This window comes from Macrotis lagotis, chromosome 7 (assembly GCF_037893015.1).
Source record: "Macrotis lagotis isolate mMagLag1 chromosome 7, bilby.v1.9.chrom.fasta, whole genome shotgun sequence".
Lineage (NCBI taxonomy): Eukaryota > Metazoa > Chordata > Mammalia > Peramelemorphia > Peramelidae > Macrotis > Macrotis lagotis.
In genome coordinates this window covers 55,729,549-55,751,108 of record NC_133664.1, presented here as the reverse complement: position 1 = coordinate 55,751,108, position 21,560 = coordinate 55,729,549, and the positions used below count along the sequence as shown (strand labels likewise).

Genomic DNA, 21,560 nt, shown 5'->3' with positions numbered 1-21,560 from the left:
AACATTACATAAAAAAATCCTTCTGGTTACATACTGACTTCGAAAACCACATAATATTATGTTTTAATGTATTTTTATTTATTTTGTTAACTATCTCCCAACTATATATAATTTTGTTTAGGCCACCCTGAGAAATAGTAGGGGCCATGTACTTGTTTTAAACCTTGGGAGTAGAATTAATTTGTGTTACTTGGAATTAATTAGAATTAATCATTGATATCTGGCATATCAGAAATGCATTAAAATTTCTTATATTTTAGTGTTAATAAATATGAACTTGGCTTCTAAACTTTTAAAGATTCTTCTTTTGAAGACATCTGTAGGCATTCAATTTATATAACTTTTCCCACAGTTTGATTAAAGAAAGAATGCTCCCCTTAAGAGTCAAAAAAGATCTAGGTTTGAATCATTTGACACTTATTACCAAGAACAAGTCATTTCATATCTGAGATTCAATTTCTTTATATTGAAAATAGGGATAAAAAGATTTTATGGCACTTACTTCACAACATTTTTGTATTAAATTTGATGAGTATGTAAACATTATCAATTGCTATTCATAACTCCTGTTAATCAAAATGAAGTTTTATTTTTAATTTTTTTGCTTTAAATTATTTGTTTTAAATTAAATTCTATTCATTCAACAGATTATAAAACATTTATTCAACACCTACTATATCCCAGGCACTGTATGAAGGATACAAAGACAAGTCTTTGTAAAGCTTCTACCCTTGTGAAGCTTACAATCTGGCATGGGTTGACAGCATGGCTGATATAAAATATAGAAAAAGATCCCATTTTTTGGGAAGAGGGGAAATTCTAGAAATTGAAGAGGATCAGAAAACTCTCTCTGTACAAAGTGATATTTGAATAAAATTAGGAATTCTGAGAGGACAAGGTGAGAAGAGAGTGCATTCTAAGCCTGGGATAAGAAATGGAGTGCTATATTTAAGGAGTAATAAGAAGTCAGATTGGCTGAACCACAGTGTGCATGGAAGTGAGTTTTATAAAATACATTTTAATTTTAGAAAAATAGGAAACCATTAGAGCATAATGAATATGGGAATCACAAGGTCCACTTCAGGAAAGCCCACTAACAACTGTGTGGAGTTTAATTTGGAGTGGGGGAGAGACGTGAGTACAATCAACTGGGAAGCTTTTATTAGAGTCCAGGCAGAAGGTGATGAAGTCCTGTATTGGGGTGAAGAGAACAGAATGGATACAAGAGATGTTTTGGCAGTAAAATAGATAAGATCTGGCCATTTATTGGTTATTCAGGTTGAGCGAGAGTGAAGATGATATTAAACTTGAAAACCTGGATAATTGGAATGATTATGCATCCTTGTTGGAAGAAGTGGCTCGTAAAAGTAATGGGCATTTTCACTTATTCTAAGCCTTACAAGTTTTTGTAGAGTTCATCCATAGCAAGTGGATCCAAGGGAAAGGGAATCACAGAGGATTTACAGTAAATGGTCAGTAAATAGTAGAACTATGATTCAAAAGTTGAGATCAATTAATATGTTTAATTTCATAGCAGTCAGCAAGCTGGACCAGAAGATCTGGGTTCAAATTTCACATTTTCTATTTACCCAGCTATGTGACCACTAGTTTATCTACTAACTCCAAGCTTAGATAATACTAAGATTTATCAATGAAGTTACAGCAGAATTGTCAATTATCTGAGAATCCTCCTCCTCCTAACAAAAGCATTGTCACTTTTGGGAGAGGAAGTGTAGTATTTAATTTAGCATTAGCTTCAACCTCACATCTGCTACTTATCACCTGTGTTAATTTGTACAAATCATTTAATTTGTGGGACCCCAGATCCTCGTCTGAAAAAATGAGAGGATTAAACTAGATGGTCTTAAAAGTCCCTTTTGGCTCTCAATCTAGGATTCTATTCTTTACAAAATCATTTGTTGTTGCTTGCTCATGTCTGCTCCCTCCTGTCTTCCACTATCTCCTGAAGTCTATCCAAATTCTAATAATATTGTCTCCTTTTAGACCTATTGTGCTTCTCATCAGACTATTACTATCTTCTTCATAACAATTCCATCAAGTTAGACAATCTCAGTGCAGTAAAAGTAAGTTTTTATATGAGAGCAATAAAAATCCAACTTTTATTGTCCCATCCATTTTCATAAAATATACCATATGTAACAGTTGCTGAGTTACCACACCAAACAGTCACAAAACTATATCCTGGAAGAGGAGTTAACAATTGAATAAAGGAAATGACTAGTGTGCTTTAGAAAACCATGGAAATGCTTGCCTACAACTGAGAATTGTAAGTAATCTATGTAGCTGAGGCAACTGTTATCACTAAGGAAATTGTTTCATTGACTCAATGCTACCCACACAATATGATTTTCATTTCAAAATCAGTGTCCTTGGCAGCTTTGGCAGAGTGTTCCTGTAATCCTTTGTTTGGAACTTTTTGAACTGGACAGTGGCAGGCCAGATCCATTTTTACCAGGGCACCTTTCAGAGTTGCTGCTACTCTGAGGTATTTTCATTTATTTTCAGGTCCAGATTTACTGGCTAATAGAACAAAGTACTCCATGTGGAAGAAGGTTGGGGGTGAGTAAAGAGAAAGGTTACTAATTTCTGTAGACTATTAAAGATAAAATGAGCAATTATATATTTTTAAAAAGAATGAGATGTGACTTTTATCAGGGTTTTTTTTTTTTATCATTTTTTTCTTGTGGTTTTCTTGCTTCAGTTTTCCAGTAAAAAAAAAATAGCACTTAAAATGCTAGGAACATTGTTTAAGATTGTTACTTTATATCACTGAAGTATTAATTTAATGTTACCTAATTATCCCCTTAGGAAATAAGTTGGAATCAATATATCCACTGCTGAAATATTTGTTTCTTAGGTGTTGGTCACAAAAAAAATTAATGGACCATAAAGGATGTTTTATTTGCCTTTTTTAAAAAAACTTCTTTTCAGGCTTCATGTTGGCTCCCAGCTCCAGAAGACTTTGTTTGGTGATTGTAAGAGTTTTTCTTTTATAAGAAAAAATGTAAGGGCAAAAGGGGATCCCAGTCATCTGGTAAGTGTTTAAATGAGTGTGGATAGACAATACCAAACACTATACTGTAGAAGTTAATTTCAATATTTATTCTTCCTTTCAATAGAAAAACAAAAACAAAAAAAGAACCTCATTTTCTTGTGGTATCAATTCTAATTTCTTCTGGGAAACTTTCCAGACTTTATTATAGAAATCATGGTATGATGGAGATCCAAGGGATGGAAGATGGAGGGTGGAGGAAAGGGGGCATATATTGTGTTACCCAGGGGACAGTCAAATTGTACATCCTTTTGCACACATCTCTAGTTGCATGGGTCACAGAATTCTCATCTCCATGCCACAAACTTCCCTGCTTGATCAACATTTCTTTAATTTAAAAATAAATCATCCCCTTCTGTTTTAAATTTTGTGGTTGGCAAGGCTTGAAACAGTCAATGAGTCATGACATCCATTTCTCTCCATACCCCCCGCCCCTAGAATCCTTCAAGATGAGGCAGAGGCAGGGATTCTAAAGAGCTCTGGCAGCAGCATGTGTTTCCTTTTGGGGGCCTCTTAAGGGGGCCTGTGGATAAAGGGTTTTTGGATTTTGAGTTTTTATAGCAGGATGAGGGGCAGGAAAAGTGGAGTAATTGAAGATCTGAGTGTCCTATACTTCTATATCTTGGTATAAATTTTAAAATAAAAAACATTGGTAAAAGAATAAGGAAAACTTATTGCATTCCTGAATACACACATACAGACACACATACACAAAAGATTTACAAGCTCCAGGTCTGTCCTTTAGAAGACAATCACAGAAACACAATATTCCGAAGTTGGAAGGGACATGGAAGGACATCTAGATCAAACCATAGCTGACCAAGGATTCCCTCTTTAACAAGCCCAAGAGGAGGCCATTCAGCATTTGCTTGAATCTTTCCAACTAAGGAGAATCTACTATCTTCCAAGGAAATACATTACAGTTTTGAGAATTGTTAGGAAACGTTTCCTGACATCAAGCCTAAATTTCTCTTTTGCAACTTCTAGTCATAGTTCCTAGTACTGCTGTCTGTCTAGGACTAAGAAGAATATATCTAATCCTTGCATATAATAGCCCTTCATGAACTTAAACATCTTCCTCCTTTTTCCCCTGGTCCCAAGTCTTCCCTCCCCTCCCCTCCCCTCCCCTCCCCTCCCCTCCCCTCCCCTCCCCTCTCCCCTCCTCTCCTCTCCTCTCCCCTCCCCTCCCCTCCTCTCCTCTCCCCTCCCCTCCCCTCCTCCTCCTCTCCCCTCCCCTCCCCTCCTCTCCTCTCCTCTCCCCTCCCCCTTCCTTGCCTTGCCTTCCTTGCCTTCCATTAGCCTTGCCTTGCGTTGCCTTTCCCTGGCTTCTCTGGCTTTGCTTTGGCTTTCCTTATCCTTGCCTTGTCTCTCCTCTCCTCTCCTCTCCTCTCTCCTCTCCTCTCCTCTCCTCTCCTCTCCTCTCCTCTCCTCTCCTCTCCTCTCCTCTCCTCTCCTCTCCTCTCCTCTCTTCTCCTCTCCTCTCCTCTCCTCTCCTCTCCTCCCCTCTCCTCCCCTCTCCTCTCCTCTCCTCTCCTCTCCTCTCCTCTCCTCTCCTCCCCTCTCCTCTCCTCCCCTCCCCTCTCCTCTCCTCCCCTCCCCTCCCCTCCCCTCCCCTCTCCTCCCCTCTCCTCCCCTCCCCTCCCCTCCCCTCTCCTCCCCTCTCCCTCTCCTCCCCTCTCCTCCCCTCTCCCTCTCTCCTCCTCTTCTTATATGCCCTTTCCTCTCAGATCTTCCATCTTTGGTATGGCACAATTGGAAGCAGCTTTAGCACTAGAACAATGTCAGTTGACCACATTTGAGTTGATGGTGCTCAGCTCTGGTAGTATACATCCCAGAGCTTGAGGCCACTGGAACTGCCACACATTCCAAGTCTGCCATGGAGAAGCATTCATCAGGAGAACACCTTGTCCATTTGCACTGCTTTGTGCCCCAACCTGACTGACTTAGTCTTTGGTGCCAATCGTTATGCAAAGATAGAGATGTATACTTCTGACTTCCCTTACCTATATTGTTACAACATGCCAGAGGCTGTTCACTTTGAAGACCTGCTGTTATGACTAAGACCTGGTATGAGATTTATACCCTTTCTCCCAGATTTATAAGGGTCAGCTAGAGTCCACCAGACACTCTGAGAACTTTGAATCTTTTAAGTGACTTGTAATTAGGATTTATCAGGTTGTCACCAAATATTACATGCTGGTGCTTGCCCAGTGTTGAGGGTGCATTATGGTACCTAGCTAATATGGAGAAAGAGAAACTAAAGTAATTCTGAGTGGAGAGACCAAACTGATGATTGGTCCATTGAGAGACAGGTTAAGATATATTGGTTGTTGCATTCTGTCACCAAATATCACATGTTAGTGATTGCCCCATTCTGGTGAAGCTCTATCAAAACCAATTCACATCCAAACAACCCCCACCCCCACCCCAGCAGCCAGATCATTTCCAATAGCCCTATTTCCTATTAATCAGGTCAAGGGATGGAACAATTCTGGTAAAAACAAGTGAGAAGGACACTTTGCACAGCATGCCCCTCATTATAATAAACATAATTATGCAAATCATGGCACCAATCATTTGGTTGGTGGTGTAGTCCTCTTCAATACTGAAGGAGTAGTGATAATAAGCATGCCATGCTGGATGCTTTCAGATGATTCTCACATACCATGATTTCCAGGTTCTTCAGTAGCTTCTTTGCTCTTCCATATTCTTTCCTGAATATCACTGTCTTTCCTGAATCAAATCACCTGGGAATGAACCTAGTGTTACAGATGTGGCCTCACCTGGAATCATTGCCTGCCTTAATGCAGCCTGATATCATGCATTTTTTTGTGGAGGGGGAGGGGTTACCACATCCCATAGTGTTGACCTCTCTCTATTCCATTAAAAAATCTTTTGTTGGATGAACTGTTTTCTTGGCATATCTCTTCCATTTTGTACTTTCAAAGTTGATATTTTTTAACTTTTGTGGCAGTTAAACCTTCTCAATTTCATTATATTAGATTTGGTTCAATGTTCTAGCTTAAGACTTTGTTATTCCACTTATCATCAATTATATAGTAACATCTACTAAAAAAATGGTCACCAAGAACTGGGGTTATTTGTCAAAAACAACTCATGCTACTGACCAAAGGGTCTGGTACTTAGTAGGTACTTGATAAATGCTTTTTCATTTAAAAAAAAGAAAAGAGGACATGCTATACTAACCCCATTTCCTTTTGTGATAAGGTTGCTAGGCTGGTAGAATGGGGATATACAAGAGATAAAGTTTGCCTAGATTTCAACAAAGCATTTGACATAATCTTTCATGATAGTTTTGTGGAAGACAGAGACAGACAAAGAAAGAGGTGAGTTTAGTTGGTAGAGTAAGATCTGATTGGATGACCCTTAGAATCGTCACTGGTAGTTCAATATCATCTAGGAAGTGAATCTGTATTTGAGTGTCTTTATCACTCTGCTGTTGAATATTTAATTAATGACTTGAATAAAGGAATACTTGTGAAATTTAATCTGGATGGGCTACAATCTAGAACACTGGGTCAAGATGAGTTAGATGAAATTTAAAAGAGCTAAATCTAAAAATCTTATACTTGGGTTAAAACATCTATATTTACAACTATAAAGCTGGGAGGTATGGACAGATAGCTCTTCATCTGAAATAGATCCAGGCTGTGAGTAAATTGAAAACCTAACAGGCATTAATAGAATGATATTACAACTAAAAAAACTAATGTAATATTATGTCTCAAGATAAGTATGATGTTCTAAACTAGACAGGTGAATATTTCTCTGCCCATATAAGATGGCATCCAGAGTATTGTGTTCATTGTGGGTGTTATGTTTTAGCAATAACTTTGATATTCTAAAGAGTGGCAATCAGCATAGTGAAGAACCTCAAGTATGTACTATATGAGAATTAACTGAAGCAACTTTGAATGCTTAAATTGGAAAAAAAAAGAAGAAATTGGTGGGGAGAGGTACTATTTTCAAGTATTTGAAAGGCTATCACATGGAAGAAGGATTAGTTATTTCCCCTAGCCACATTACTACGAGCAATGTGTTAAGATTGTAAAAAGAAAAATTGAAATCTGATGACAAAGTCAAAATTACCCCCCCCAAAAAAACCCAAAAGCTTAGTGGATTAGAGGTCATAGACTCCATTCTCTTGAGCCAGGTGATGTTGAATATGGAAATGATTTGTATTTGTATCATTGAGATCTAGCATACAGTTAGCATTTAAGGGCAGTTTTCCTAGATTATTTCTTGGAAAAGGAAGTGTAGGCTTTTGGTTTTTGGTTATGACTTTCAAGTAGTCTAATAATTTTTAAATTATCTCTTCTGGATCTGTTTTCCAGGTCAGTTGTTTTTCTTATGAGCTATTTCACATTTTCTTCTAGTTTATCATTCTTTTGGTTTTTAATTGTTTCTTGATTTCTCACAAAGTTATCAGCTTCCTTTAGCTCCAATATACATTTTAAGGAAATATTTTCTTCAGAGTTTTTGTGTCTTCTTTTCCATTTGACCAATTCTGCTTTTTAATGCAGTCTTCTCCTCATTGACCTTGTGGACTGCTTTTTCCATTTGATCCAACCTGGTTTTTAAGATGTAACTTTCCTCAGTATTTTTTTCTAATACCTTCACAAAACTGCTGACTTGGTTTTCCTGATTTTCCTGCCTTGCTCTCATTTCTCATCACAATTTTTCCTCTGCCTCCCTTACTTGATTTTCAAAATCTTTTTTGAGCTCTTCCATAGCCTGAGACCAATTCATATTTTTCTTGGAGACTTTGGATTCAGAAGTTTTGACTTTGTTATGTTCTGAATGTGTATTTTGATCTTCCATAGGATCAAACTAATTGTCTAAAGTTGGATTTTTTTCTGTTATTTGTTCATTTTTCCCAATCTATGACTTGATTTTAACTCTTTGTTAAGATGGAACTCTGCTTTTAGGGTGGAGGATTCACTGTCCCAAGCTTTTGAGGGGTTTTTGAAGCTGTTTTCAGAAACACCCCTCCCCTCCAAGGACCTCAATTCCTTAAAGTTCTTATGAGAGACTCTGACTGCTCTTCTGGCCTGGGTTCTAGTCTGTGGATGATCACAAGCACTCCCCTCTGCCATGGAACTGTGGGAGGGTCCTGCTCCACTGAAGGCAATAAAGCTCCTCTTCCTGAAATTGGGACTCTAGATTGGGAATTGGATCTGAGTATGGGTGAAGCAACAGAGTCCTGCCTCAGGAACAACAAAGAGAACTCTGCAATCTCTCTCGACTCCCTGTCTTGGTTAAGTGCCTTGGAAGTTGCTGCTGGGTGACTCCCCAAGCCTGCTCCCCATCCCCTGTACTGTGTCTGAGCTGAGCCTCTGTTCCTGGTTGGCTAGTTCCGGTTCGCTCAAACTGCACAGCCCAAATTGCACTGCGGCTCTTTCTAACCCCAGTGCACCAGATCCTTCCTGCGAATCTTCCAAATTGTCCTTGACTGGAAAATTATTTCACTCAGTCTTTTTATGGGTTATGCCCCTCTAGAATCTGGTTAGAGTCATTATTTAAAGGTATTTGGAGTAGTCTAGAAGGGATCCTGTGAGAGTTATTGTCTTTTCTCCCCTTTCTTAGTTCCACCTCCACAATATTTAATCAATGTATATTATTGATGCACTGACTAATTAATAGACCAAATTCTTGGAAGAGGTACTGGAGAAAAGCCCAAGGGTAATCACAGAGTAACTTATTTTTTATTTTATGTTCCATTCTTAGCAATGGAAAATGCTTTCTAATCTCTTCACTGATGTTAGTTCTTCCATTGGCTGGACCAATTCCTCAGATTCTCATGGAATTTTACTATAAAACTAGGCTGTAAAACCAATAAATGTCATTTGTATTAGTTAACTCATTGAAATCATATGAAGAATATGATGCATGAAGTAAACTTTGTAAATAACCTTGAGATACATGCAACTGTAACAACATAGACTGAAGATCATTTTTATGAAGAAAAAATAAAAAAAAAAAAACTTTTGGATGTATAATTTTTTTAAATTTTAGTTTTTTCAATTAATATTTTTTCTCCCTCTCAGGTCTCCCACTGGGGAAAAGGAAAAAAGTCAACAAAAACCTTGTATCAGAAATTCATAGCCAATTAAAAGAAATTTCCACATTATGTTTCTCCTTCTACCTCTATGGTCTATCATGTTGGGTGGCATGCTTCATCAATGCTCTGGAATCAAGGTTGGTCATTGCATTGATCAAAGTTCTTAAGTCTTGCAAAATGGTTTGTCTTTACAAAGTTGTTATTACAGAAATTTTTCCCTGGTTCTGCCTCTTATCACTCTTCATCTATTCATACAAATCTCAGTTTCCTTATTTGTAAAATGGGAATGCTATCACCTATCTCATAGGCCTCAGACACATACAAGCTTTGGAACCTTGGGCAAGTCATTTAACTTCATTTACATAAGTTTCCTTATCTGTAAAATGAACTGGAGAAGGAAATGGCCAACCCCTCCAGTATCCATGCCAAGGCAAGAAGAGGTGAACAGAACAGACAACAATGATTGAACAATAATAAATATTTTTAGGTCAGAAGACAAATGAAAACACCTCCAAGAAGTAAAAAAGAAATGGAGTGTCACCGAAGAAGGATAAGAAGGCATTTGAGATGATTGTAGTGTGGAATGGAGTAATGTATAATGGGATGAGAGGTGAGGAAGTTGAGGCCAGGCTTTGAAGAACACTGAATATCAAACAAAAAAAGTGTATTTGATCCTAGAGGTGATTGGGAGCCATTGGATTTAATTAGGTGGGAGAATGAGACAGATAATATGGATTAGGAAGTGGTATTGTATCCAAGTGATTTTGAATGGTTTGGATTAGGAAGAACTTGAGTCTTGGAGATCAATTAAAAGGCTCAAGCAGTACTGGAGAGAGGCAATAAGGGCTTGAGCAAGGTTGGTGGCTTTGGAATTGGACAGATGCATGCATGACCAGCCAGGAAGATAGAATCTACCAGTTTGGCAATGATGTGGAGATTGAGGGAGAATGAGTTGAGGTTGACACATGTTCAAAAATCTGTGACTGGAAAGACATTAAATCTTAATAGTAATAAGGAAGAGGGATAGTTTTGTTTGATTTTTGACAAAAGGTAAGTGACTTACTTCTTTAAGGTCATCAATCTAAATCTGAATTAAGATTTGAACTGAACTTAGTTCTTACTTATTTCAATTCTAGCACACTAGCATCCACTGCTCAACAAAATATATATACTCATTACATTAAGAATTTGAATGTCCCATTTTAGAGTACCTGCAATGGAGGTATTCACCCTGTATCCAGAGAAAGAAATGTGAGTTTAAACAAAGACCGAAGTCTATTACTTTCATTTTTTTAAAGTGTCTTATGTACTGCATAATTTTGCTGTCTCTAAAATTTTATTTTCTCCTCAAGGATATGATTTCTCTCTCAACATATTCAATTTTGATCACTATATAGCATGGAAACAATGTAAAGATTATCAGATTTTCTTCTATGGGGGATGGGGAGGGAAGGGAGGGTTGGGGGAAAAACTGTGAAATTCAAAGCCTTAGAAAAAAAATGATAGGTAGAAACTACTACTGTATATAATTGGAAAACTAATAAAATATTTTTTTAAAAAGAAAGGATTCCCAAAAATAAAAAAAAGGATTTGAATGTCCCTTATAAGGCTATGCCTCTTCAACTATCCTACGCTGAGCAATGGAGAGAAAATGAAATGTTAAGGTCTGCAAATTAAATTTCATTGTATGACTCCTTGTGGCCTTGGTAAATTCTTTGTGTCAGATTAAGACAGATCATAAATCATATTACAAAATTATGAAACTTTCCTGACAAAATTTTTTTTGCTACATTAGCTTGGGCAATGGAAGGACAGGGAGATGTTAAAAGAATGATAGAAGTTATTAATATCTGTTCCTACTAAGTTTAAGAGGTCAAAAAATCTTGAAAGTGCTTGGAATTTTATATAAACATAGTTATGATATAGTGGCACCATTACATTATTAAAATATAGTTAATTTTCTCTCTAAAATTATTCTATGATCTCTGGGCTTGGCTCCTTATTCTGCCCCCTTTATTTCTGGATGCAACTGAGTTTAGCCACAGTCCACATTTAATGACTCTCTAAAGGCTTTTGCTTTCATTCAGTTACAATGACCTTAGATGGAACCAAACCCAGGAACCAGTCCTCTGAGGCAGCTGGGTAGCTCAATGGATAGTGAGCTGGATTTTGAGTTTGGAAGACCTGATTCACAACCTCTGTTTACCAATCTGACCACTGGACCCAGATGGCCCCGGAAGAGAAAGTAAAGTTGATAACTGCACAGTACTCTCTCATTTAAATCCCAACTCATTTGCTTGTCATGACATCATTTCCCTGATGTCATGGTCTTCTTGGAGAATTAAAGACAAAAAAAAACAAACCTTAATCTACTGTGGAAGGAAATGACAAACCACTCCAATGGTTTTGTCAAACAAGCCCCCTGAGCTCCCTATAGTCTGGATTGAACCACAACAAGGTGTGCCTATTGTATACACTCGAGGATATGAATTGAGAGAGAGATCAAGTATGGCTATATTTTCTTCTAGTAAATTGTTTTTATTTTCTAGTGTAAATTTAAATATCATTTACCAATATTCATCTTCTGAAGAGATCATGCCATAATGGATAATGAACCAGCTTTTCAGGTGAGGAGACCTATGTTCAAATCTTGCCTTAAACATAGGAGAGTTGTAAATCCATGGCCAAGTCACTTTGCCCCTTTTGTACCTAGGCAATTCTCTAAGACTCTCAGTTATAGTATAGTTCCTGATCTGCATTAATGGAAGACTTTTCCATGCTGTGAGTTCCAAAGAAATCACAGATCCAGACTAAAAGATTTTGTTTTGCTTAGTTGGGTAAATAGATATTTTTCCTTTATTTAATTTATGCTTAAAAATATGAAAACTTAGAGGTATTACAAACACATGATAGCTCACTTCAGAGCTTTCCTTCTAAGTAAGTACATGACTAGCAGTAATAAGACATACCAGAACAAATATAGAGCCTTGAAGTTTTTGTTACTTTTATTAACTTTGGATTCAATGTAAATAGCCCGTTAGTAAAGTTATTGAGCCTTTTTAATTAGCAAGAATAAAATAATTTTCCATTATTTTCCCCCTCTGATTTAAAGTTTGCCAAAAGGAGAAATGATGTTGGTTATTTTGGTGATTTCCTTTTTCTCTGGTTTGTTTGTGGCTAATGCTATACAATTTAGTTGCCTAGGTAACAGCAGCTCTGGATGTTTTGACTCATTAAGGAAGTGGGGAGGAAGACTCAGAAATTTAAGATATACCAGATTTCCTTTTTTTTTAACCTCTTGTTTCCTTTTCTCCCATGTTCTCCTCCCAAAATTCATGAAATAGAATGGGGAATAAAATGGGAATTTATGCAGACAGTTCCTGCCTAGTTGTAATCTTTGGTTAAAAAAAGTTTTGAAAATGATGTAAGAAACTTGTTCTTTATTCTGTTATGAAGTTGACAATTTTTGTTATACTGTGGCTAGGTAGGATAACTGTTTAAGCAGCATATAGATAAACTGTTTCAAAATATAAGGAGTTTCATTTCTTTTCCTTGTTTACGGACTCCTTGCACAGATAGAGATTGCAATCTTTCTGAAACTTAAGTAGATAGTCTATGAAAAGCATTGTGGTCAAAAACATTCATCATCCTGTGACCAATCTGGTTATGTTTTCCTTCCTTGGCTACATTCGGACAAGAGAAAGAAAGATTATCACTGGCTCATAAAGGCACAGATACCAATGAAAATGTTCATTGAGGTTGATTTTTCTCAACTTTCAATTACTTTTCAGGCGTAACACTGGGAAACTACATCAGTTTTATCTAGTCTTAGTCATGTAGGAGAGGATTTTAGAAGTCATATGAACTCTCAACTTAGAAGGCTTATAACTAGCTGTCTATAACTATGAAGCACTATCTGTCTTATAGCTTACAGATCTTTGGACAAAGTTTTCTTCACTTTGAATGATGACTAATTACATGGTCTGCTGTTGTGGCTGAAGCTGATAAAGTGGTGAAAATGTATCAAGATCATTATAGAATGTCCATAGTCATAGTCAGAACAATTATACTATCTACTGGCAATCATGTTTGTTTGAGTATGGTTTGTGATGAGAAAGCAGCATGGTCTAAAGAAGAAGGAAACTAGAATAGTTGACAAGAGACCTAGGTTCTATTCTAGTACCAGTTCTGTCACTGATTATATGTGACCTTGGACATCACTTAAACTCTTGGGGACTGAGTTTCTTTTTCTAGAAAAAGAAGAGGAATAAATTACATGACTTCTAAAACTCCTTTCACCTTTGATTCTATAGGAACACATTAAAAAGATAGAGAAGGCTATTATGATTATAACTCAAAAATCACTTGTAAAAGCATCATTTGATGAGAATACACTTATCTCAGGGAAAACTCTGTAAAGTAAAATGCAAATATAAAAATCTGTGACTAGGAACCATGCAATTTGCTAACATATATAAGGGGAAGTAGTGTGGTTTGTTTCAACAGAAAACCTGAATTTCACATTTCCTTATAAGTTCTAATGTTTCTTTTATATTTATCATTTTTCTGGGATAATATGATTTGTACAAAGAACACAGTTTACTGCAGCAAATATTTTGATATTCATTGAGAATGTTATATGATACATAATTGTCCCATCTGTTTTTTTTCCTGTTGAAATCTTGTCTATGTTATTAGAAATAGAACATTAGCGAAGGTTCCTGTTTCATTTCTGTTGCTGACATATTTCAAGTTGATAACTATCATCTCTAATGAAAGATTACAATCATTTGGTGGCATGACTTCTCTTCTCTTGCATTTTTATGGTCTCTTCTTTTTCTAATTATTTTTCAGTTTTCAATTTCTTCAATCTTTCAATTTTAAATGCTCAACAATTAATGACAAATTATAATATCGTATATCGTATCTGGTGTTTATGTATTTCCAAAGTTAACATTAATAATGGAGATCATGAGTGGCAGGAATGATCATCAGATTGAGAGTTTAGAGATTATCTATCCCAAGTACCTCATGTTTACAGATGAGGCCCAGGTAGGTTAAGTGTATTTGTAGGCATGCTTATATCAGTAGTGGGTTTTCTAATTCTAGTTCCAGTGCTTGTTCCATTATACCATACTATCTCTTTAGAAGAGCATTATTGGGGGTGGGGGGCAGCTAGCTGGCACAGTGGATAAGAGCATTGGCCCTGGAGTCAAAAGGACCAAAGTTCAAATCTGGCCTCTGATACTTAATAATTCCTAGCTATATGACCTTGGGCAAGTCACTTAACCCCATTGCCTTGCAAGTATTAAAAAAAAACCAAACACGATTCAGGTCAACATTCACTTAAGTACAATTTGTGAACCACAAAGAACAAGTGACAATCTTAGAGAAAAGATGCAGTTGAATGAATCTTTTATAGTCATATTTTTAAAAAATGTTTTCAATATAAATCTAGAAAACACATGTCAAACCATCTGGAGTGAATAAGAGATATTCACAGAAACTAAATACTTTCCAGACTTTTCCTTAAAAGTTATAAAGAAGGGGGTGGCTAGGTGACACAGTGGATAGAGCACCAGCTCTGGAGTCAGTAGTACCTGAGTTCAAATCCAGCCTCAGACACTTAATAATTACCTAGCCGTGTGGCCTTGGGCAAGCCACTTAACCCCATTTGCCTTGCAAAAACCTAAAAAAAAAGTTATAAAGAAAATAGCAATTTTAAGAGATATTGTACTTACCTTTATTGATATACTGTCAGAGAAATGTAAGGAATTATTAAATTGTCTGAAGGTGTGTTTTACCTTAATTGATTCTAAGCCCCTCAAATGTTGGGATTATATCTTTTACTTCTTTTTCCTGTTCCGTACTATCCACATTATTGGTACTTGCTGCTCACTATTTATAATGATTTAACAACTATAATCTGAGCTCTAATGATAATAAAGTTTTATTTGTCCCTTTCCCCCATGTTAATTCTACTTTGTTGCTCCTATCAACTTTTGAATCTCACAATTCAAATTATAAGGGGATTTGCCATAGTAATTTACTTGACTTATTTTTCTCCAAATAGTTCAAAATCAAGGAATATTTTGTGGTAATTTAGGCTTAGGTATTCAGTTGGTCACCAGACTAACAAAATTGAGCATTTAACCATTCAATTTAAAACATTTAATCAGAACAGAAAATACAAATACTATTGGCACATTCTTAAGTGAGTCAACTAACCTTCTACTTACCTCAGAATAGTTTGGGAAATGAGTTCCACCAACAGGTTCAGGGCTTGGAGAGGGCAAACTGTCTTCTTGGAAACTTCAGTGCAGAGAGAGTTGCTGTCCAGCATATCCTTCTGGAGTTTGTAAAGGTTCATCTAGCAACTCATGGTCTCTGACAGCTTCCCATTTGCCTTGTTGTTCCCAAATGCAATCATCTCAAAATGGCTGGCCTTGATTTTTTTCTCCTTCCTTGTGTTGTACAAATCCCAGTGGAGTTTATAGAAGTCTTCCTGAGTTTCTCTGAAACTATCTCCTTCATAATTTCTTGTAGCATAAGTAGTATTCTATTACATTAGTATGCCATAATTTTTTTTGAGCAATCCTCAACTGATGGGCACACCCTTTGTGTTTCCAATTCTTTGCTACCACAAAAGAGCTGCTATAAATGCATTTGTGCATATGGATATTTTTCTTTTTTGGGGTGAATAGATCTAATAGTGATTCATTGGGTCAAAGGGGACACATGCTATTTAGTGATCTTCAGGTTCAGTGAAGTGCACAGAACTAGGAGAATGATTTAATGTCAGGCAAAAAATTTCAAAAAAAACATAAGGACTCTGATCAATTCAATGACCTCCTAGAATTCCAGGAAATTCATGATGATATATGGGACTTACTTTCTGATAGAGAAATGATAGACTTGGATTGAACAATGAGATATATTTTTGGATGTGATCAATCTGGGAATTTATTTTGCTTGATTATGCATATTTATTACAAGGATATTATTTTTCATGAAGAAGAAGGATTTGGAATAGAAAGATAAATATTTTTATTAGTTGAAAAAAACCCCAGCAGAGATATCCTTTAAACCTTCATCTCTCAAGTGAAAAACAAACCAACTTTCTATTCATTTTTTTTCTTAGAGGACAGGTCATTAAAGACCCCTCTAAGTTGTTGTTGGTGTGTGTGTATGTTGGGGAATCTTTATTATCTCAAAATCATTAAAGGTATAAAATCATTAAAATCATAAGGAGATATATTCAAAACCACCTAGTGCTTCAAGGAGCAGCTTGCAGTGTGTTACATTATAAGGAAAACTTTGCCTAGCCCTCCCCACTCCTCAAAAGGAAGTTTCCAAAATTTGTTCTATATCAAAACCAATGTTTCAAATTCTAAATAAAGTCCTAGATATGCATTTAAAATAAATGCCTAACATTTCAAGGAGAGAACTCTCTGCTTGGAGTCAAGACCTGACTTTAATTTCTCTCTATTACTTCCTAGCAGTTACTTCAATAAATCTCTGTGTTAATCTTACTGAGTCTGTTTTTTCATCTGTAAAGCAGAAAAGTAGTATAACTCACTAGACTATTGTGAGAATCAAATTAAATGTATCTAAAAGCAGCCAGGTAGCATGGGCTAGGTCTGACTCATTATCAGATCTGGTCTCAGCCACTGACTTGTTGTGTGACCCTGGGCAAGTCACTTTACCCTATTTGTCTCAGTTTTCTTATCTGTAAAATGAGCTGAAGAAGGAAATAGCAAACCACTCCAGTATCTTTTCCAAGAAAACTCGAAAAGGGGTCTTGAAGAGTCATTTACAAGTGAAAAATACCTGAACAACATAAAAGCATTTTGTAAGCCTTAAAAGTCTTATCTATAGCATTGGTAACCTTTTGGCTACTTTTGTCAATTTGATCTCAGTTGAAGTGCTTCACTTCAAATTGAACTTTCAATCAATATCATGATAGTTGCTTTTCCCAGTCCATCTTTCCAAGTTGATAACACATTACACCTCATACTTCAGCTAAATAGATCTACTCATCTGTAACATTTCATCTGCTCCAAGGCTCAAATGCTCTCTCCTCACCCTCATCTTTTAGAGCCTACTCACTAGCTACCTTCAAGGCTTAGCTTGAGGACAATTTGCTATTGGAGATCTTTTCTGATTACAGTTGGTGCTGAACTTCATTCTCCCCCCCACCCAGTCAATGGATATTTATTTTGTATATTCTCTATCTTGTATTTGCTCATCAGTGACCAGGTTGTGTCCTAGTAGAATGTAAGCTCCTTGAAGGAGATGCCTAGTAAATGCTTTTTGCTTGATCTGTTGATTGAAATATTAGCTCTAAATTCAGGAGGAAAAAAGAAGAGCTATGAAATAATAACTTTTTCCTTTAGCTATCTTTTATGTAGACATCTGATAATTGGATTTGTGAGAGGGGTGCTGTGCTAAGTCACCAGCCTCACTCAAATCCAATTCATGTGCTTGTCATGGCATCACCTTCCTGATTTTACGGTTGTCTTTGAGAGTGAAGGACAAACAAGTATTTGAGATATAAGAGAAAGAAAATGGTATTATTGTAATAATTACCCATTTTCTTCCCTCTCTTACATTTGTATATGCACATTTTTAATGTAGAGTGAAAAGAGTTTGAACTGAGATTTGTGAAAGTTTGTGAAAATTTAAGCAGGAGATTAAAAATATTATAAATAAATATCTTTTGAGTGTCTGTACCATCCACAGCTCTTTAATTGCATAATGACATTACAAAAGTCCACAGAAAGCATTTTAAGGTTTAATTTGAATGTGACTTGTAGAGGAAAGGAGCAAGAATATGGCTAAATTAGACTAAGAAAAAAATAGTTTGGGATAAGTTCCAGAGATAAATCATCAGATCTAGATTTTGTGGTGTTCAGAGAGACATACAAATAAAAAGAGACAGAGTCTTGGAGAAAAAGAGATATAGGCATAGTCTCAGAGATAGGAAGAGAAAGAAGAGGGAGAAAGCAATTCTCTCAGATTGTAAAAGTTATTCTAGAAATATAGCAACCACATAGTGCTTCGAATACTGGAATAATTATGGGGGTTTCTGCTTAGGCAATGTGGTTTCCTGTCTGCTTCAACATTTGTGAAGTGGAACAGACTCTTTATGAACAATATTTAAGTTAGTACAACTAGGAATGAAAGCCTTAAAAAAGATTTGTTTTTGTATCACCACCTGGAATCCTCCAACCTGAAGAGTAATCCTCTTAACATATATTCTAACATATCACTACATGACAAAGTCCAGAGAAATTGCTGGATATTTTATGTCTGCACTTCAGGTAATTGTCATTTAGAGAGTAGATCCCCAGAAAGTTATCTAAAGTTTGAGGTACTCATCAGTTCAAACCTCTATTCAAAACTGTAGTTCACAAGTACCCAACAAAATGGTCTCCACTGCTTAGTTGGCAGTGGATTAGTTCAAAACAAGACATTATTCAACAGGAGTAATGATGGTGATCTTCTGGTCCAAAGCTGCTTCAATGACCATTTTACATGTAAAGCAGGCTTGAAAGACTAACACAAGTTCTGAAAATATGTTAACTAGTCTCCAGGTATGTTGTCCTAGATACCCTGACAGTCATATTGAAAAGCAGGGAAAATTTCCTAAGATAGTATTATTGGCAGAAGGAGCAATGGCAGCAGATAGAAATGGAATGTAATGGTGGTAAAGTAGAAGCATTGAGAGAGTTTTTCTGACTCTTGGCAAAGAGCTCCTAGAGGTAAAACAAGAGCAGGTAGCTAAAGAATCACAATGTTTCTTTGGAGGCCCATGGGGAGGTGAGACTCACCAAAGGGAAAGTTTCTTATGGGCAAGGTCATGGATTCTTTTTTAGCATATATAATAAAGTTAAATACATTATTAGCTTGGTGCTCATAATGACAGCAGGTAGGAGGCACAGTGGATAGAACCTTGGACACCCACTAACTGAATAACTTTGGGCAAGTCACTTAACCTTGTTTGCTTTACTCATCTGAAAAATGAACTGGAGAAGAAAATGTCAAATGACTCCAGTAACTTTGCCAAGAAAATCCCAATTGGGTTCACAACAAAATATGAATGTATTATTTTTATATATTCATAAATGTAATTAATGTACCATGATAGAAATAAAATTGTATGTAATTTTGAGAACATAATGTAATAATTATGAATGTAAGTACCTATCCTACTTCCATGCTATATAATGACTTAGAAGTGAATCTGAATTTTCAAATGTCATACGAAGGGAACAAGTTATTTCTAGATAAGTTGAAGAATTCACAGGTTATTGGTGTATATGTTCTTATACATATAATTCCTTAAGGTTTAAAGAGCATTTCCAAATAGCAGAATCTGACAAATAATAAGTGATCAATTTTGTTGTTTCTTAAATTTCCTCAACTCCAAATAATCTTGTCATCAACCAGTAAAATGATTTTCCAAAGGTACAAATCTGATCACGTCACCTCTCCTATTCAATAAACTGAAGTTTGCCTCTGGAACCAAATGAAAAAAATGCTGTTTACCATTCAAAGCCTGTCATACCTAACCCCCTTTCTAGTTTTTTTTTTCACCTTATGCTTTGTACTCATTCTATTTGATTCAGTGACACTGTCCCTTACAAGACACAATCTCTTGACTCAGGATATTCTCTCCATCTATCCTCCGCCTAGATGACTCTCCACTCCTCCACATCAATTACTGACTACCCTGGCTTCAAGTTTCGACTAAAATCCCATCTTTTACAGGAAGTTTTCTCCAACCTCTCAATTCCAGTACCTTATAAACTCTATTAATTCTATATATTGTGTTTGTTGCTTCATTTGCTTATATTTGCATGTTGTCTCCTCTCATTAGACTGTAAGTTCCTTGATGGTATGGACTGATTTTTTGCCTCTTTTTGTATCTGGTTCATAGTAGGCACTTAATGAATTTTTTATTAATTGAATTGCTTAATATTTGAGTAGAATTAAAAAGTCTACTGTTACATCTTAGAATAACATCAAGTTATAAGAAGGTGTAGTGAAGGAGAGCAGCTGTATGAATGAAACCATATTGATTTCAGTGACTTTGTCCCTTGGACCATTTTTGCAGCTGATGGCTTAGAGCAATTTGAAAATCATATATTAGTTGAATAGCTCCAGTGATCTAATCTCGTAAGGGTGGATCCATCTTGTCCTTATAGATGTCTCTCCCCTCCAACCTCCCCACCCCGAAATCATCCCATCTCCCAAACCAAGCTAGTGAACATGCGACAGACATAGGGTCTTCCTCCAGGTTTCACTCAAAGCCCTTGCAGCTTGGTTGATGAGGACCAGGTTCACCTCCATGGCAGGAGGACTTTAGGGGACGTCCACATTTAAAGAGACCCTGGCTAGTTTACAGCACCTTCAGCTCCAGTTCATTTCCTTGAGAGTCTGAAGCTCTCCAATGACACACCTAGGACTGGCCTGCAGCCTCACTAGGTCCGTTCTCCTTTTGTGGATGAAGCCTCTGAGGGGTTAATATGAATATTAGCAGGGGGTAAAAATGAGATATTTGTACCCTTTTTTTTTTTTAAGGATTTTGCAAGGCAATAGGTCCCACAGCTATGTCATTATTAAGTGTCTGAGGTCGGATTTGAACTCAGGTACCTCTGACTTCAGGGCCCGTGCTCTATCCATTGAGCCACCCAGTTGCCTCCAAAATAAGATATTTGTAAAGAAATTAGGTGAATGTTACAGAATTGTAGAATATTATAGAATATTCTAGAATAAAAATATAGCTTATTCATTTAGCTCATAGAATATAGCCAGAGGCACTATATGAATTTTATATATATATATAATATATGATGGATCTATCCTTGCACATGCGCAGACAAGGGGGCTTCCCGCTAGAGTGGGAGCTCTTGGAGGGCAGGGGGTGCATTTTCGCTGTGTCCCGGTTGCTAGGGGGAGAACCACGCCCAGAGCCGGTTACCAGGCTGAATGGAGGGGAGCGCTGTGATTCGCTGAGCCCTGGACTCTAGCCACGCCCCCACAGCCCTCTCCTCCCACAGTCCCTTGCGCGCCCCTTCCCCGCCCTGCTCCGCCCCAAGAGGAGGCTGGCACGTGCACCCAGGCAGTGGGGGCGGGGTGGGGGAGGCGGAGCCATGGAGCCGCTGCGGGTGTTGGAGCTGTACAGCGGCATTGGGGGGATGCACCAGGCGCTGAAAGGTAGGGGCCTTCCTCCCGCGCTCCCCACTTCCCCAGGAGTCCGTGGGCGGGGCTGCTTGGAGGAGGCGCGCGTGCGCCGTGGCTCCTTGGCAACGGAGCCTTCCCCTCCCCCGCCGGGCGCCTCCGCGGCCCCAGTTCTCGGGGCTGGGCCTCACGCGGAAGTGGTTTGGCCCCACCCCCTGC

At 37.3% G+C, this 21,560-nt stretch overlaps 1 protein-coding gene across 3 annotated transcripts in view; it reads left to right on the top strand.

Moving 5' to 3' along the window:
• Positions 1-2,370: 2,370 nt before the first annotated feature.
• Positions 2,371-21,560, top strand: part of TRDMT1 (tRNA aspartic acid methyltransferase 1) — a 62,329-nt gene continuing 43,139 nt past the window's right edge. The window contains exons 1-2 of one of the 3 annotated variants that reach the window (XM_074192931.1): positions 2,371-2,580; positions 9,142-9,292. In XM_074192931.1, the coding sequence (XP_074049032.1) occupies positions 9,244-9,292 (49 nt within the window). In that variant the 5' untranslated portion in view covers positions 2,371-2,580; positions 9,142-9,243. Of the gene's footprint in view, positions 2,581-9,141; positions 9,293-21,256; positions 21,378-21,560 lie in introns of those variants that run through there. The other 2 variants (XM_074192930.1, XM_074192932.1) reach the window with 2 other exon arrangements.